The sequence below is a fragment of the Cyrtonyx montezumae genome, unplaced genomic scaffold, assembly GCF_038088225.1.
Source record: "Cyrtonyx montezumae isolate F1298 unplaced genomic scaffold, pur_monq_1.0 scaffold_8, whole genome shotgun sequence".
In the NCBI taxonomy this organism is placed as follows: Eukaryota; Metazoa; Chordata; class Aves; order Galliformes; family Odontophoridae; genus Cyrtonyx; species Cyrtonyx montezumae.
The window spans coordinates 117,747,185-117,766,723 of NW_027072089.1; the positions used below are offsets into that span (position 1 = coordinate 117,747,185).

General features: G+C 34.0%; 1 protein-coding gene across 4 annotated transcripts in view; it reads right to left on the reverse strand.

Moving 5' to 3' along the window:
* The window catches only part of PHF14 (PHD finger protein 14), a 158,391-nt gene that overhangs the window by 52,073 nt on the left and 86,779 nt on the right, over positions 1-19,539 (reverse strand). For 3 of the 4 annotated variants that reach the window (XM_065752249.1, XM_065752251.1, XM_065752250.1), the window contains exon 17: positions 2,317-2,434. In XM_065752249.1, the coding sequence (XP_065608321.1) occupies positions 2,317-2,434 (118 nt within the window). Of the gene's footprint in view, positions 1-2,316; positions 2,435-12,200; positions 12,793-19,539 lie in introns of those variants that run through there. The other variant, XM_065752256.1, reaches the window with a different exon arrangement.

The window sequence follows — 19,539 nt, forward strand, 5'->3', positions numbered from 1 at the left end:
CACTACTGCCTTTCTTCATTGAATTAGTGTAATTTACTTACCAATTGTTTCCAAGGGCCAGGACTGCTGCAGAAGACATCACTGCAGAATTTTAAAACATATACACTAACAATGATTTAAATTGGATCGTAACAGATGAAAAACATTGAAGGAATGAAAACTAAACAATACTCTCCTTGGCAAAAGCTGGAAATTCAATCCTATTTTGCTGCTATAATCCGTACTAGAAACTTCACTGTGACATACCAAAAATTGGATTTAGTAAGTGACTGAGAGATTGAAATTGCTGGGAGCTCAAGCTTGCAATTCATCCATAGGTCAGGCAGAGTGCAGCAAACAAGCAACTTTCTCTACAGCTATCCTTACTCTATCTCTAAGTACACAGCTGAGGGACTACTCCCTCTAGCAAGGGGCAGAAAAAGCCTCATCAAATTGTGATAGATAACACAATTGTAAAACACATAGAAAACTGAATGCAGAAATGATTGAGTACATAAAGAAAGCCCTAACCTTCTAAAGTCATGTTCATGTTAAGGAAAGTTTGCAATGAGCATAACTCAAGATTAAATTGAATTTGTACAACATTATAGAGTAAAGCCAAGCAAATGCTCTTGAAAAACACTTGAAAACATAGAGAAAAATGTAGCTTTTTCAGAGAATTTCTTTGCACAGCTTTGTGAAAAAGCGATGTGAAAGTGGCTACCCAAAACCACAAGGAGTCCTCATAAGACAATTTTTCAGCACCTTTCATATACATTTTCACTCAAATGCCATTCAAATAGCCTAAATTTGAAAGTGTAAATGACTTTATTATTTAAATATACTCATTTAGAAGTCTCTATGGAATGAAATAGAAAATCAGATACAATAACAAGCACTTTTTTTTTTCATTTGTATCACTAGCATTATACAAAATACATTGTCAATCTAACAATAAACTTAATTTACTCTTCAGAACACTGTGTTTTTCAATTTAAAATTAACACATGCCCTTCACTAAAATGATGTCAATCATACTTAATTTACACAATAAAGTATTTTATATTTTTTATCTGGTACATAGTGTTATAATCTGAAAAAGAAAAAAACATTCAGAAGTTACAAACTCTGCTTTTTTTGAGTTTGTTTACTCAGAAGTCAAGGGAATTGGAGACGGAAATTCTAACTAATGTTATCAAGAACCCATTCTAGATTAAGCAGGCGATAAAAATTCAATAAGTTCAATTCACTCTTGGAATGTCCATTCCATGTAAGTGGTATTCAAGAAAGACTGCTTGATGTCCAAAAATAAAGTGGACAGCTCATTTCCGATGGCTGTCTTCATATTTCCTTACAGAAGAGCTTAAATAACTCCCCCACCATGTGAAATTGAGAACCATTTCTTCCCAAGTCAAAAACTATATTTGTACATTGGTATTTGTTTTTTTAGAGACACATCCACATATCCCAACACATAAGTTATGACAGCACCTCTGCACAGCTGTGTCCTTTTTAGTTGAAAATATTCTGCAAACACCAAGAAATAGCAGAACAAACTAAAATTCTAGACTTTTAAGATGTTTTTTAGACAAACAAGCAAACAACAAAACATTGATGTACCAGATGAATTTGCAAATCCAACTTTAAAAATTAAGTGTAAAGCGTATCTTCCCAGGTTAAGGTGATGACAGAAGAGAATGCCAGTACTAAGGAAACTTCTGTACAGAAAAGCAAAGAGGCACATCTTTATTTTTTAGTACTACAGAAGTGTAGTATTTCTGTCTATAATACTGAAGTGTAAAATCTGAATCTATGTCTGAAATTTAATTCTGACTTTAAAGTGCTATTATATATTTGTTCATGACATACTCATCAATATAAAATACTAACAAATTTCACAATTTTACCAGTAGTGGAAAATATAAACAAACAAACAAACCCCACTAAAATCAACAGATTTATTCAATTAAACCATCCTCATTTACTTTGAAAAAGATATATATTCTACCTCAGTTCTTAGAGGCTTTTGCTCTGTACTAATCCAAAAATTCTTCCACTTGTCTGTAGCATTACCAATCCTGACACAGTATTCTCATTCACTCCTTTCTCAGAGAGAACAGTACAATATGAACAGAAAACATGTAGCTCAGATAATAAAATTCTCTTTATTGATTATTTTCGTTTTGCATACATTCTGCTTTTTAACTTGTTTTACAGAGAATCTGAAATCATTATTATATGACCTTCTGCTTTTCAGAGTGGATCAATTAATAGCATTCCAACAAAAGCTGTAAGATGGCTAAAACTCCAACTACTTCACATGATGAATTAACTTACTTTGGAAGATGTAGAGTCACATTCCTGACAAATCCATCCGTAGCCAGTCTGCTTTGGAGACTTTTTCAAGGGAGGATCTAGACAGCCAAAATGGTAACAGAGTCTGCATTCATCACATCTGTGAAAGAAAAACATAATAAATATTTGTATATATAAATTGTATTTCCACATTATTTTACATTGAGCTTCTCTGCAATTCTGAGCGCAAGATTCTTTGATCCACTATCATGGTACAGAAAGTACATTTTCCACATGTGTATTTGTATTTTCAAATGCCAATTACCTTCTGTCAAATTTGGGATATTACAATACAGACACTCACGCATCACCTTCATCACTATCTTATATAAAGAATATTATTTAAGAGAGTTCCTAATTAAAGAAAAGAATATAGCCAGTTCATTTAGTCCTATTTTTTTATTAAACATAAAGTGGCAATATTGATATTTCATAGACATTTCAATTATCTATTTTTACAAGGCAAACAGTGAAATGCTACATATTCAATAATCCAAGTATATTTTACAGATATAAATTAGGTATTTTAAACTGTAACTACATAGTGAGTAAATAAAAGCGCAAAACATTTTTTTATTTTCTTTGAGTATGCTGGAAAGGGAGGACTGTTTAAACGGATTTCACTGTGATCTTTCAGTTATAAAACTCCCCAATGTACAAATAATACTTTAAATATATATATATATATATCTTTTTGTTACTGCTTTGTACTACATTTAGTCCAGATGTGAAGATCACAATGACCATCATAATTTCCTTGCTCACATATTCTTAATGTATCAGAATTGAAAAAATGCTATAACAAGTCCTTTATGAAAGGCTTTGCTCAAAAGGATAATATGCTCTAAAGGAGAAAAATATTCTAAAAGTAGATAGTATTTTCATACATCTTAAAGAAACTCACTTGATTTGCATATCCCCTACAGCCTTTTGTTTGAAAATTTCTTTATTTTCAGATTTACTTTGCAATATTCTCCTTCTGAAGTAGACTCTGTATTAATGCCAATGTAAATAATAAAAACATAGGAAATAAAGTGAATGTTTAAGAATTAAAATGTCTAATACTTTCCTTGTACTTTCTTTGCTTCCTTTGCCTCCTATTTCTCCACTACACTATGGTCATCGTCAGATAGAAGACAAAGGTGTTGTTATTAGGAACAAACAGAACATGCAGTGCATCACTGAAGAAGGATTCAAGTAACAGAGCATCTTGCTGTATTAACAGAAGAAAACAGATGACTTTTCTCCAGGAATTATTCTCCACATTAGAGAGAAGCAACTATTTTATGATGACAATTACCTTATCTAACTAATTATGTTTGTCTTTGTTGTCAAACCTATGCTTGCTTGGGAAGCCCTCTGTTTTTAGAAGTTATATACAAGACGCAAGCACTGGTGGAGGCCCTGTTTGTATTCTCTAATGCTAGTAGGAATTTGAAGCAAACCTGTCAACATTGTACATGTTTGGAATGATATGGTTTAGGTATTTTTAAAGATGAAAAAAAAAAAACAAAGAACATTACGAAGTATATCCTTTGGATTATTTAATAATAACTAAATATAATTCTAATTCCAAAACAAACAACACACTGAAAACTTAAACAAGGAAATCATTTTGTTCAGTTGTAATGTAGAAATATACTATTTAAATATATAAGTAGTTTTATTTCTTGTTAAAGTAACAAAAATGTTGAATTGGAGATGAGATTATACTCCTATATCTTAATGCCATATGTGACCTTCAACAAAAGATCAAACTTCCTTTCAGCCCCAATGTTAGGGATTTGATTTAGTAGTTGGGTAGGGATGGTGATAGGAGGATGGTTGGACTAGATGATCTTGTAGGTCCTTTCCAACCTTACGAACCTATGAACCTATAATGTTCTCTCTCATTTGTAAAGAAATACATTTTAATTAACCCACTTCTATATCCAGAATCTTGTTCACGTAAGTGCTTGCATATGAGCAGTGTTCACTGGAGCTCCGAAGCTTCCCTTCCAGTAAACTGTTTGGGATCCACTAACACAAAATAAAGACTCGCTATTTTTAATAAGCATGGAGTATTTTAGAATTAAATGCTAAAAAAAACTACATCTGGCTTCAAACAGCAGCAATTCAGGTGGATTTTTTTTCTGAAGTGACTGCCTATACAACAAACAGTTTACGTACTATGGTCAACAGAAACTGTTTCCTCTTCAGAATTACACTCTGCCATCTCTCCTCCACTTTTTTAAAATTTGGTACCCAGAATGTGGTATTTCCTAATTTCACCTTCAGCCAGATTTCAGAAGTACGCTGAAGAAGACAGCAAAGGCAAAGCTGAAATAACCAGAACACGGTGAAAGTGAACACAAAAGCTGCATTCTAAAACTGAGTGTTTTTAATCTGTTACTTTCATTACTTCAAGGTTGGGTAATTTGCAGTACAAAAATGGCATTTTCCTAGAATGAGTTAACACTTAGGAAAATATGCAGATACTAAATACCTTTCAGACACTAGATAGCTTCTATCTGCTTTTCCACAGCTGAGAAAATGGAAACAACAAAGCATATTCAAAAAATAAAAACTCGCGTGGCTAAAAATGAGACTGTGTCAAATATTTTGAAACAGTTTCTTTACATTGCTTTTTATTGGAATATCAATTCTGTATTGAGTAATTCGACTTCACATAACTTGAAGCTCTCAGAGCATGACATGGGGAATACTGGATGAATAAAGACTCTACCACGGTTAAAGATGATGTGGTAGCTGTTTGGCAAGCCTGTTGTCTGCTGACACTGAATTGGGACAAAAAGTGAAGCTCACACATATCTTAGTACAGAGAACAAAGCTGGTATTCATAATTCCTAATTCCAGAAGAAAACCTTAAACCTATGTCGAAAAAAAAGTAGTTTTAAACTAAGACTAAGCCTTGAAGAAAATATTACTGTGTTCCCTTGTCTAGAAGTATAAAATGACAGAAAATCCACCATCAGATTCAGAAAAAAAGAAATAGACTCAAAAGAATGAACACTTTCAAACTATCAGAGATTGAAATTGCAGGGTCACAAAAAGCGTCACACTGAGCCTCAAAGTCTTTCAGTATGTGTGCTCACCACCTGGACACTTACAGAGCAAAGGAGCTACACTGCATTTTCATTTACAAATACCATCCACTTCCATCCTGGGGATAGTTTGACAGAGTCAGTTTTAAAATATCAAGATGAGAGGAAAACAAATCAAAACAAAGAAACTCTTCAGCTTAAAAAAAACTCTTCACTTAAAAAAAAAAATCCAGCTAAAATTATTAACTTTGAAGATTCAAGGTCACATTTTCAAAACTGCCCTTAAATTAGCAAATGTTATTTGATATTTGTTTGTCATTGCTAAGTGTATAATCTAGAACTGCAATTAAGTGCCCAGTCATTTTCAGTGGTCTGGCTCGCAAATGGACCTAAAACTTTCTGAAAATCAGAGCACCGCACAATATAAGCTAAACTAACCTTCTAAATTATCTTTAACTGACAGATAATTGCTTACTATCAATGTTTTAACAAGCTTTAAATCACTTTATGCATCAAAATTAGAAATTGCTGTGTACCTCATTTCAGCAATTAATGAGGATAGATACATGCCCACTACGTACCAAGAAAATGGAGTGTGAAGAAGAAAGGTGAATTCTGATGCATTAAGTTAATAAATTAAATAACAACAAAAGAAAATATTTTTCACTTATACTATATAAAATGCAGATCAGCTACATCTTCACAGCAAGAAAGCCTGATTAGGCATTTCTATACCTGAAATATGTCTGCTTTGTTCTTTATTAAAGTGATCTCCATCTGTTCATGCCCTTGGATTTTTTTTTTTTTATTATTTTAGGCAGTACAGCTGGCTGTGCTCAAGCTCGACATAACTCTGTTTTCCTGTTCATAATTAACTAATTATCCACTAATCAATACTGTAGATACTGATTTTACAATGTAAATGAGATAAATGAGATAATGGCTGGAGTCAATCTCATTTTATTTACAAAGCTCAACATACACATCCAATTTCATTACATTGCATCTACCTACACAGGAGTGAACCTTATCAGTTGGCCTGCAGAAATCTTCATGGGAACACTGTGCTTTTACAGAGGAACTGCAAATGGAAAACGTGCCCATCACTGGCATGCTTCTAAGTCACCGGTTAATAAATGAAACCACAAAGAGCTGACTCAGCTAGAGTGAAGAAACTTATTTTGCATTCACAAGACAGCATCACTCACCTATAGCTGTAAAAATAATTACCTGCATGTCCCTGAAACACAACATTAACAAGCTAATCTTTAAATACAACTTTACAAATATGCTTCAGAGAGTACAGAAAATCTCTCATGTACGTACACATCACTGCATATTGTCTGCAGTGTCATGCCAAAAGGTACTATACTGATCAAAAGACAGAATAGATAAACTAACTCCTATTCATCATGACTGCTTGGAAAGATACATTATTGACAAGCCATCGTCAGCATTAAAATTAGAGAACTGGCCATTTAAGAGTTAGTCTGGCAAACTGAGAAATAATTAGATCAAAATTAGAAGTCATCTCATCCAGAATTCTTAAACTCTCAGAAGTGCAGTGGGTTGGGTGTGCATTAAATCTCTTGTTAGTGGGGCAGATTCAACACAATGGCTAATCCAGCACATGGCTGCGCTTGACACAACTACTGCTATGCATCTTTCCCTGTTGGTTTGTGCTTGACCTCATTTCTGACTGAAGGCTCTGAAGACCTGAGGAGCAGATGCTCCCTCTCAGGCACAGGCCTTCTGGTCCTTTTAATTCCTCAGTGCCTAAATGTTGGGCCATTGAGATTGCAAACAGCTGGAGACATGTGCAAAGAGTTCACGTCAGATTGCAGCACATTCCTGTGTTCAGACAAATATTTTAAATACATTTTAAATACAACAGTTTAAGGCATCATTTCTTTTTAGTGGTTGTATGATAAACCTGATGGAAAGGAGGTCACTTCCAACCTAAAATATTCTGTGATTCTGAGCACGTAAGCATTACAAAATGCCCCACAAAGTAAGCTCAAGTGAATTTCAACCACTGAACCCAAGATAAGTGACTTCAGGCTGTATAAGGTGAGCAGTGCCCCCATTACTCATTAATTATAATAGGAACAACAGACAAACTCTGAGAGATGGGAGTACTAACAAAGAGGTTATAACAGCAAATCCTACACGTGATGTTAAAGAAGTCCCTACCAGTGCCCTTATTTAAAGGAGAAAATTAATCAAAGATCTAATGGTAATATAACTCTACAACTGTACATTTACTGCAGCTATTAATGCTGTCTGCAAAGTTCATTCTTGGACTTCCCCACTGAGGGAAGGCCCTCAAAATATTTCTGTATTACAAAATATGTGGAAAGCATTCTTCCTTTTAGCTTTTTCTTCTGATATTTCTTAAAACAGCGCAAAGCTATTTCAAGTCTCGATATCTTGCTCTGCCATTCTACTCCAAAACTCTTCAATTCAGCTTCACAGATTTTGACAGAAATTGCTTTCACTTTGCTGTGACATGATATAGGTCAAACATGAAGGGAAGGAGATGCTGTGCTCTCATTCATACCCCTCATTTCAAATATAAGGTCTAGATCCTTTGCAACTCTTGCTTTCAAACTGAACAAACAAGTCAAGTTAAGCAGAAGAGAAAAACAAGAAAAAAAAATCCCTTGCCTACCAATGACATAAAAGCTTAAAATAGATGGGTCAAGTCATCTCGCAGTTTCTGGCCTACAGTTTTAAGAAATAATTAGCATCAGAGCAATTTAGAACAGTCCTCTCACATAGGCCTATAAAGCTTTAGGTGACTTTAGCATCTGGCATGTGGTGGATTCCAGCACTGAAATGAATGCACATGCACTGAATGCTGAATATGAAACAGGACAGAGCTCAGCGACACAGCCACCTGCAAGACAGGAACGGGTTATCTCAAACAGCCGCCTGTCTCCAAAGATGCTGCAAATTCCACTGGATATAATTCTGAGGACTGACATCCGTAGTCAGTCTTGCTCTGAGTAGGCAGTCAGGTCAGATGCCCTAAGTTTATCTACAATTCTATTGTTTTCATAATTTTGACTTAACAAAATACTCTTTCTGGGAAAGGTAATGATTACAGTATTACATAAAGTGATTAAAAGCCACTTGCAAACGTTTACTATGTTAGGTACAATCCAGTCATATAGAGACGAAGCCCCTACATTCCATAGATTTCTAACAGTAGATGAGACAGCAGATTCTCTTCTGTTACACACAGAAGTGAGAGGAGGCATGGCTACTGGAGACAGGTGAGAGAATATACCTGAAGCAGGATGATTATTACATTCTATGTCGTATATATATAAAGACATAGAATATAATGTACATGTCTCCTTCTGAAGACAGTATTTGGACAAAATATCTTCACAGAGCAACATGTTTTCTGATCCCTAGCTAACAGTAGTTTCAGGATATAGTATACCTAGATGATTTAGGATGTGGGAAACTGCACACTAACCTCTAGCTTACTCACTTTTTTAATCTAAATTCTCAAGGGCATTAATAAAATGACTGCTTTTTTTCTCTTTAACATATAACTTTGCTGGAAAACCTTCATACACTTAGATGATCTGTGCTATACTTTTCAGCGTCTGCTACGCTAAATTTTTAAGCAAATCATGTATTTAGCACTAGCTCTAATAAATGACAGCATGAATTTCTATGTCTTTGAAAGTTAGGAGAAAGTTCTACTTTAAAACAAAAAGCTAAATGAAAGCAAAAAGCTAATTTCAACCTTCTATCTATGAATTCAGAAGGAAAAAAACAACCACACTTATGCTGCTTCCACTCCCCCTCCACCCAAGATGCTTACAATTAGGCAACCTGAACACTGAATATTTCATTTTAACATTACTGAAAAATAGTGTCAATTCTTTATAAATGAGTGAAAGAAAATGAGCATTATCTGGCACATCTTTCTGTAGTTAAATTTATTATGCTAAACCCAGAACTGCCACCTTTCTTACTTGACTTTTAACGTTAAAATAAAGAGAAACAAACAAAAGCAAACCAAAATAAACCAACATGAAATCCAAAAACAATGACTACTTATGGGTAAAGACAGACTCTGAACTGTCTTTATGAGACACTTCTATGTAATCCAGATTTTTTCTCATTTGTCAGCAATTTATCTGTTTCATGAAACTTAGTTTGCAGATAAACGATTTATATGTATGCTATGAAGAAACTTTATTTACTATACCTGTAAGTGAACAGCTTCCTTTCAGCATGAAGTGTTCACCTCTCTCTCCCTCATAGTACTTCAAAACTACAAAACACAAGGCTTCATTAAATTATTTTCCAAAATTCAGTAAGGGCCCACTTAAACAAGAGGAAATGCTACATAAATACTACTTTAGATGTGTTTGTATTTTTGTTAATATTGCACTACTGTATAAAGATTATATTTACAGTATTTTTAAGTGCTAATTAAGTATTTCTGTGAAGTCAATTCCTCCAACACATATTAAGATAATGTTAGTCAAATTACAGCCCCCCAAAAAAGTGCAAAATACTTTCTTCCTTGGAAAGCACGAGAAATTCTGATAGGATCAGAATTACCTCCACCGACAAATAATACAGGTCTGCATCTACAGTGCCATTCTCAAGTGTTCAGAGTGCACTTAGTTAAACTGAATGGTGCACTGTATATGAACTGCAACAGAAACCTCATTATAGATGTGAAGGTAGCCAACATTTCTCTCAAAAAGTGAAATATTGAGTGTTAACATCTGGCTTTCCAGAAAAAGAGAGGCAAATGACATAATGAACCATATGATGATTATAGAAAGACTAAAAAGTAATCTAGTTAATGTCAGAAGAAAGTGCCAGAGAAAGCAAGCAATCCTATTCAGGTGCTCTCCTGGTGAACAAACATATAAAATACAGCCTGAAACTCCCTTGGGATTAACAAGCATGCCCAAGAGTAACAATTTCAAAATTGTTAGCATACATAAGTGTGGCCTTAAAAACCTTAAATAGCAGAATTTATTTAACCTTCCTTACTTCTCTAAAGCAGTTAGATGCAATTAATGCAAATCCTTCCTATTGCTTTTCTAAGTCATCTTGCTAAAGCATCTAACCAAACACGAAGAACAACTTTATGTTTTCCTTCTTTGCACCAACTTCCATCACCATTTCCCCAAGAATTTAGACTTTTGAAGACATGCATTCCCCAGTCTTTTCTAAATTAAAGAAATCCAAATATTTTAAGCTTTCTTCTTCATTTAGGTCTCTTGCAGTCTGCTCAACATTGACTCTGTGTTCTCTGGACTTTCTGTACATCTCTTGCTGAGGTGGACAGCACATGCTAGCTTTTTCAAGACCGTGATATCAACCTGAGCAATCGGGAGTACTTTCATGTGTTAAATATTATGAAATATCACTCTTCATACTCAAGTACAATCAGATTGATTCATAGAATCAGTTTGTTCTCAAAAATTATCCATTCCTCCTTCTTTGGAGGCCCACCTCCTAAATACTTATCTTTGTAAGATAACTACACACTAAATATAATTTCCCTTTCCTTTTCTTTACAGTATAGTAAAGAAAATTACTACGTTTCTTAACTAGTCTGCTTTCCTGGTAAGCTGCATATTTCACTGTAGTTTAATTAACAGAATATTTCCTTCGCTTACTTACCAGATCACACAGAAAGTATTTTCAAAGTCCTACTAAAGCCAAGCTATACTGCATTTATCATTCTCTCCTTCAGCAATGCTTTTAATTATGTTACTTTAATAACTGGCCGTAAATCACACTATATACTTTAATATTTCCCCCCCCCTAAACAGTAAATCAAATAGGCAAACATCTTTATTCCTCCCCACCCTGATAGCACAGTGTTGTGATGAAACTTTTTACTGTGCTTCAAAATTCCAGACAAGCAGTCACTAAACTTATTCAGGTTTTGGTTTTTTTTTTCTGAAAAGGACTTAAAAAAAAAATCAAATTTCCTGAATGAATCTATTTTCTAGTGCAAATTTCTTTACTTGAAAGGTGTCTTCGTGTATCTTGACAGTACAAAATGGTCAACATAGGTTTGACAAAAATCTTACTCTAACATCATCCCTCCCGTTTTAAAACAAAACGACGTGTTAGACATCAGGTTAATTTTTATTCAATATAATATTCAAACATGAAATGCCCTAGTAAGAGATGACTTTAAGTAAGTATACACAAGTTTGTATATTTCTCCTATTACTTATTACAACATTTAATTTCTTTCTTATGTTTAAAAATACTTTCAGACGGAAATGTGCCTTCAGAGATGACAAAAATCACCGTATCTCAAGAAATTCAAAGATTAGATGTCATCAAGTTACAAGTTTGATTGCCTCTGAGCAGAATTTTTCCAAGCAAGTTCAAGATGAAACCGATGAGATTGTCAATACATTGCTACTGTAGATTTTAGAACTGGATCAGTACCGTTTGAAGATGAAAATACTATGTCTGCATCTAGCAGGATATATATGGACGAAGACGAAGATCTCAGCAGTCACGCTGTGTGATCAGTTCTTCATTCCTTCCCCAACTTACACAACAGTTTCAGATTTGTATTTTGAGGAAATAAGCTTGTTCTGAACACTGCCAGGGAAGTAACTCAAATAAAACAATGTCAGTGTATCCTTAATATTTTCTCTTTCTTAAAAATATTCCACAATGCAATATAGGTATAGTTCTATTCACTCAATTGTCTGAAGTCAGAAACAATTAGTCCATTTTTCCGTGGTAAATCTATTCCTTGAGAATAGTAAGTCTCAAGTGTTTTACAGGTCTTGTTATCACTGAACATTTATTTCTTTTTTTTGGGAAACAGTCTTTCTTACAGTAGGGTCTATTGACAACATGATGTTCTATATAGAAATGTTCTCTTTAAACTGTATGTAAGTAGAGCAGCAGGCTGATGGCGAACCTTGTTTCATTCAGTATCACCACAGAGGAACACACAATATTTAAGTCCCACAGGCTTCTGTCACTCTTCAGTGAATTCAAGCATTGTATAACATCATTTACGAAGGAAGCACAGGGGAAAAAGACATTATTTAATAGGACAATTCTGACAAGACATTTATCCTTGATCTTTTAACAATGCACATATGAAATGTTCCTGATTAGTGCAAAAAAAAAAAAAAAATACGCAGGCAAATTAACTACCTTGTCAGTCCAAATAAGAAACCAATCAATTACATTCTATCCAAGCCTGACAAGCAAACTCAACTTTTTGTCATAATAAGCTTATAGTAGAGACAAGGTAGCTGTTCTCCTTTACTTTAGGTACTCTATTGACTGCTTAATCCACATTTAAAAATCATATTTATAAAAGAGGTTTCCAGGATTGCCTCCGAGGATGAGTTGTGGCAGAGTGGTGTCTCATGAAGGGTATCTACACAGTAAAGTGATAAGAAAAAAATATTAACATTTAAAGATCATAGCAGCTCTGCTCTGTCTTATGAAACATTTTAACATAACACTAGATTCAAGTAATGTGTATGCTCTGATCCAAATAGTATAAGACTCTCATAACAAACTACCAAGAGTTTGTAAGAGTCAGAACATTAAGTATAACATTGTTTTCATTTTTGCTCAATACAGCTCAAAGAATAAATGCAGTCCAATGCAATACAGATATTTATTTTTTTTCTTTTGAAATTATACTAGCAACATATTAATAGAAGTGGGCCCCATTGTGTAAACTTCCATTTTTCTCAAATTTGAAAGCCACTGTACAAACGTTTGTACATTTGTACACTAGCACTGGTACTGTTAGAACTTTAAAAATAATTAAAAAAAGCTAATAACATAGAACAGCTTTTGAAAGAAAATAAAAATTACGATTTATGACATTTCTTTCAAAATTTGTCTTACTAAATCAGTACACAGAATACTTTTATCACTTCTGAAACAATGCTTTTGAGGTAATAAATGATTTGAAAATCTCCACAGGTTTTTCTCCTGCTTGTAGTCCTTGTCTTTTGACACTCGTGACATATATCTTTTAAGTATGCAGGGTTTTTCTGCTTAGCTTTGTTTTATAAGTGATTTCAATTTTGAAGTGATATTTCACATTTAAGCTTTTTAGAACTATTAGCAATATAAGATATTAATATGACTGATAACACTATGATTTTCAGGAAAAAAGTCAACATTGTCTTTGAGCTGTGCTGGCATATCAAATACATGAGTTTTTTCAAAGAATGATCTATATGAAGCTTCCATTGCATTTTTTCCCCTACTTTGAAATTAATTATTGTAGAATTGTAAATTAAAATAATTCTAAAGTACTGTCATACTCTTATGAAATAAAAAAGTAATGATCTAAAGAACAGTAGGTATAGAGTTGCCACACATTCCAACAGCTCTTCGTAAAATTCGAGACTAAGTATTTTCAGAGTAAGAATTAAAGGCACAGAAAGTAAGTAGCATATGTAAATCCATTTCAATTCTTACTTCATCTCTTACTGGGGTCATGATCAGTTGTTTTTTTTTTTAAATCAGGTGTACTCAGCTGTACTGATGTATATACTCCAATTCTGAACTTTTTAAAAGCTGAGCTGCAAAAAAGTACTTTTTACAATCATTTAATTGCAATCCCCCTTCTTTAGCTAGTTCAACCATCTTTATTCCAAATCATCTCAAGAGTAAATGATGTTGATGAGAGTAGGCATACAAGGGGAGAAAAATGAAGGGCAGCCTCAGCACGCAATTCAAGATAACCATAAGGTCTTTGTACTTAGGAAGCTTGAACAGACTGTGTACCTACACTAGTGATTCCTGCATTATTTCCTTAATGTTTTACTTTTATTGAGAGAAGTATAGAATCACAGAACTGTGTGAGTTGGAAGGGCTAGATGACCTTTAAGGGTCCCAACACCTCCACAGGCTGCTTGGAGCCCAATGTGCTGAGATGTTTTAACAGATATTATAATATTAAAAGCAGTTTTCTTTTTTAACTGGTTGAGTGATGTTACTATTTCTATGCTTTTAAAATTAGTCAACGTCATTCATTGTGTGATTTAGGGTTACCTTCATCCCTCTCACTTCTGAAGAATTATTTAGGTAAGGAAACAATACCAACTACATTTATCAAGGTTTCAAGCCAGCAACAATTTAGTAAATGGCAAAGGAATATAAATGGATAAATGCAATAGTTTCCTTCAGCTTGTAACCCACAAGTTCAGCTGATAAAACTATTGATTTTCTCAAACTACTTACTAAAAGTTTTTTCTGGGATTTCTCACGTTTCACTTCAGTTCCATTCTCCTCTTTTGCTTTTTTCACATCCCTACATTCCATTTTCTGACTCCCTCAGATGCAAAGAACAGATCTTATTCCTATATTCTTAACTAATCGCCAGCACTCAGTCAATTATGATTAAATACACTGCAAAGGCTTTGCACTGAATTGAGCTTTCTAGACACCCATTCCCACTTCTACTGACGGCAGCACCCAGAGGTGCTTGCATTTTCACACTTAGTTGAGAAAAGGATTTATGAACATAAAAATCTAAAATGAAAACAGTGTGCAAAACTGGACAGCTTTCCAATCTTTCTGAAAAGCAGATGCAACAAGTATCTGATAGAAAATAAGCATCCAACATAACAGTAACAGTTGTTTTCAACAAGGAGGTTCTCAATTGTGTTGTCTGGTCTCTTAGAAGATTTGTTATTTACCAGCTGTCCTTTGCTCCAGGTCAAAGAGAACTACAGGAGCCCTTTCCATCAAGTACTAGAAAGAGTAAACCACATCCACAACTCTCATTCTTCTCCTAAACTACACATAGCCAGAGTTTCATTCCTTTTTCTCAATTAAGCAAACATTATGATGTAGTAGGGACTCTAAGCACATGTGCAGATTTCCTTTCTAAAGGAATTTAAAGCACAAGAGACATACACAAAAAAAATTTAATAAGGGGTTGCCAAAGGCTGTTGTTCACTTTTGTCAAAGTTACTGAAAAGTGTAAGTTGCAAACAAATGTTTATGCTAGTAAGATTTGATGATTCTTGTCGGGTTTTTTTTAGCCTTCTTCATACTTGCTTTCATCAATTCAAATATTTTCCAAGAACAGTGCTTTTCACTGTTAAGTGGGCACAAGCATAAGATATTTACAACCACAATGCAGGTTCAATCTATCTTCAGTTATTTTCAAAGATTTGAAGGTAAGAAGCTGTTTCAGCGTGCCATATGAATTCTGAACCTTCCCACCTTGAAGTTCTATCAAGCTTAAAGAGGTTTTTGGGACAGTAGTCCTGGTACAGATGAAAACTCTTCTATAATGAATTATGATGGTACTGAAAGAGGTAGAAAAGTCAAGATATTTACCTACAGGAAATGCTGACAAAGACTAATTCTATAAAACAAGGAACCGTGTCTACAGTAAAGAACAAACCATTTGAAGGTGATACAAGTAGTATGCATCTTTAGAACTGGTCTGCTCAACATAAATCTCTTTATCTCAGGTATTAATGTGAACCCACTGCTCTATTAAATACATGAGAGTCACAGAGCTCTATTGAGTGGAATGAAAAACAAAGAGGAGGAGAAAGACTCCCAAAAAATAACATGCAAAGTGTCTTCTAGTCAATACAAATTAGACTCTTCTCAGCATCGATCAGGTTATAAATGTTTACGCTCCACAAATGCTTACACATTTCTACTTGCTATAATATCTAGTCACTAACTGGCAAAAAAGTTATCTGCAGGGCAAAACACCACAGCATCTGGGACAGAAAAGCTTTGCTTCATTCTCATATCTGGTACACTGGAGTATAAATAGTACATTTAGAAGTGGTCACTTTTATGACTGATGTAAACAAAAGTATCATTAGTCACTACCTGCACTTGAAAACAAGTGAATCACACAATTTCAATTTATTTCAGAGCACAGTAGGTATCACATATCCTATTCAAAAGAGTAAGTATTGGTATCACATATCTGAAATTATTTCATTTAGTAAGAAAAGTGTCATTTTCCTTCATTCTGCAATGTCTTTTTGAATACAGGCTTCTAAGAATCCATGAAGAAAAAAAGATTCAGTCAATACACTCAATACTCTACATGAAACCCAGCTTTCTCTTTTAAGAGACTGCATTTACAGACCTTGTCACAACAAGGTCCTTGATGTTATCAAAGTAATTTTCAAGATACTTTAATCATTGGCAAAATTCAGTAACCTGACAAGAGAAATTTGGGCCAGGAAGATTTCAGTAACTTGAAAGGAAGGTTATTGACTGATGTAATTTCATTTGGATGTGACTGAATCCAATTGATTTTTTTTTTTTTGCAATGCATATCTTCCCTCTGCAGCTGTCTCTATCTGATTTAGTGTGCAAGTGCAAGGAGTGACTACTCTTTCCACTTCAAGCAAAACTCTTCTTTCCTCCTGCTATTATTTAGAATGAGCACACAAGGAAAGCATTTTCAAGCTTAATCTCTGTACACTCTGTAAGAAAAAAAAACACATTCATTTGAATGCTAGGCCATGAATTTAACTGTCTTGTGACTGCCAGCATATTCAAGTAGTTAGAAAAACAAACTTATTTTTTATTAAAATTCTGAGTTAGGGTCGTAAAACATGAAGTCATATCACAGTACCATATTAATTCTCAGTCCCAACTATGCAGTACCATGTAATCTAAAATCTTTAACAGATGGTGTATATTTTCCGTTCAGATGCTTTCTATAGAAAAAACTACTTTGCATGCAACAAGCATAAATCTATAAACACATGATATGCATGAAATCAAATCTTCCCATACAGGTTTGACTTACAACATTTCTAATAAAAAGGAGGCATGCTAGGCGAAACTTCACAACTAAAGTTAGGTTTAAAAAGCATAAACCTTAGGGGGAAAAATGTGGCATAGATGCAGAGTTAACGACTATAGGAGAAGTGTAGGAGTCACTACAGAATCAGTGTGTGTGTAGCATGGTGTGCTGCAAAACACAAGATATCTTGGTAACGTTTCATCAGAATTGAAGGGAAAATAGACTGACACTAATATGAACCTCAAACTCAGTGCTTTGAATTTAAGTGTATTCTCTTATGACACCATTTTGTCTAAAACTGAGTACAATTTTTCAACTTTTTTTTCTTTAAGATGAGAACATTCACTTCCTTATTCACCGGAAAAATTTAAGAATGCTGGTAAAGAAAAAATTATCGTATGTAGAAGAAAGAACACCATAATGTTCAATCAATATTGCAAATACTCAATCTGAAGAAACCTGTGACTAAACTCCTCATGTGCACTGATTACAATCTTCTGCTTGTTTCCAAATATTCAATCAGTGAGATATTGTCTCTATTGGAGTTCCCATAGTAATAATAAAATATTTAAAGGCCTGCATCATAATTTGACCCTCCAGAGGTACACTACAGCATCAAAATATTCTTCCAACACTATAACCTCTTTAAAATCAGGATTTAACTTCAGCCATTCTGTCTCTCATTCACAGTGATCTTTTTCAGATTAACTTGAATACCATAATCATTAATGAAACTAAATGTTAAACCTAAATTTTGCTTTAAGATAAACAATTTTATAGTTAAGGATATTTGTATATTCTAAAACGCTTTTCAATCTCCCATTTAATTGACTAATATTAGTCTTCTTTATTACATTGTGATACAGGGCACATTTGTCAATAGAACTGTAGTGCAAGTAAGTAAAAAGTAACCATGCTACAGTCAGTGAGAAACAACCAAAATTCTCCTGAAACAGCACCTTCTCCAAAGTACCTTCTTTACCCAATGCTCAGTTTTCTCAGCTTGTAGGCTGCCTTGATTTTGAAAATGAACAGATGCAAACTCTTATTAAATGAGTATTTATCTTGACAATAAAGTTACACAGTATGTTCAGTTATTTCAACCAACTAGACAGATATGCAAATATGCAAAAATAAACCAACAAAAGAAAAGCACAAATTCAAAAAGCTATTTAATCTAAGGAACAACACGCCAACTCGTCTTAAGGACAGAATGTTTTAATTCTGACTGCATGAAAATTGCTCTTTTATATCAAAACTCTGTACTTATTAGATAATCAGAATGCCTTTTCCAAGGTAATTCTGACCTCCCACGTAAGTAAAAAGGTAAAATTTTGCCATACAAGAAAGCCACTTGCTATTTCTTCTCACAGATTTGCTACTGATTTTCCCCTTGCTTTTCTTTCTATTTCAAGAAGACGGGATGAAATTAAACAAACAATTAGGAAAACATTTTCACTGAAGAATTAACTTAGCTTTTTTCTGTTCAAGTACCTTATTTTCTCCGACTGTCTGTGCACACAAAACATGCTTCACCAATTAAACATGACTACCTGGTTTAAAGACAAAATGTATAAGTTTCCTTCTGATAATCTAACAATTAAAATGGAGCTAAAAATTGAGTTCTGACAGTCCTTCCACACCTTTCCAACTTTTCTCTCAGGAATTGATATGAGTTCTGTTGCAATTCAGTTTTTATGCTTTAATCTATATTCTTGAAAGTTTTAAGAATTTCAAGAATCTGAAGTGGCAGGAACATTCAGGCTATCCTGAAGCAGAACACTCCCAACACATCTGTAGAAACATTTTCGCATAAAACCTACAACACATAACATCAACCGCTTAGTCTGCTTGATCCCAAAGTAGGCTAAACCAGCTCCAGGTCCTGACGATGATATTAACAAAAGGGAATCTTCTAAACAAAATAAGTTAATAGCATAACAAAATATTTAATATAAAAAATGAACAGAGGAGTTTGTTTTTAATTCAAAAATAGACTGAGAAAGAAATAAGGTGAAAAGTATACTGTTTTCAATCCAGCACATTAAATCAAGCCTGAAGAATTTTTCTGCTGGTATTAATGGGAAAATAGATAAAGTCATTTTTGTGGACTGCCATTTTATTAGCGGGGAGAGAAGAATTCAGATTGCAAAGATCTAAATTGTGTTGCAACATTTAAGTTTTAACAATGAACAGTCACTACTAATGAAAATACAGGCTTAAACTACTACACTAGACATCAGTTATCAACAATTATTGGTACCAGTGAAGCATTTAGATTCTTGTCAATGACTTCAAAATATTAAGAACCAAATATGACTATCAGAGTGCCACAATGTATGTTGGATTCTGGTTTCCAGCTCA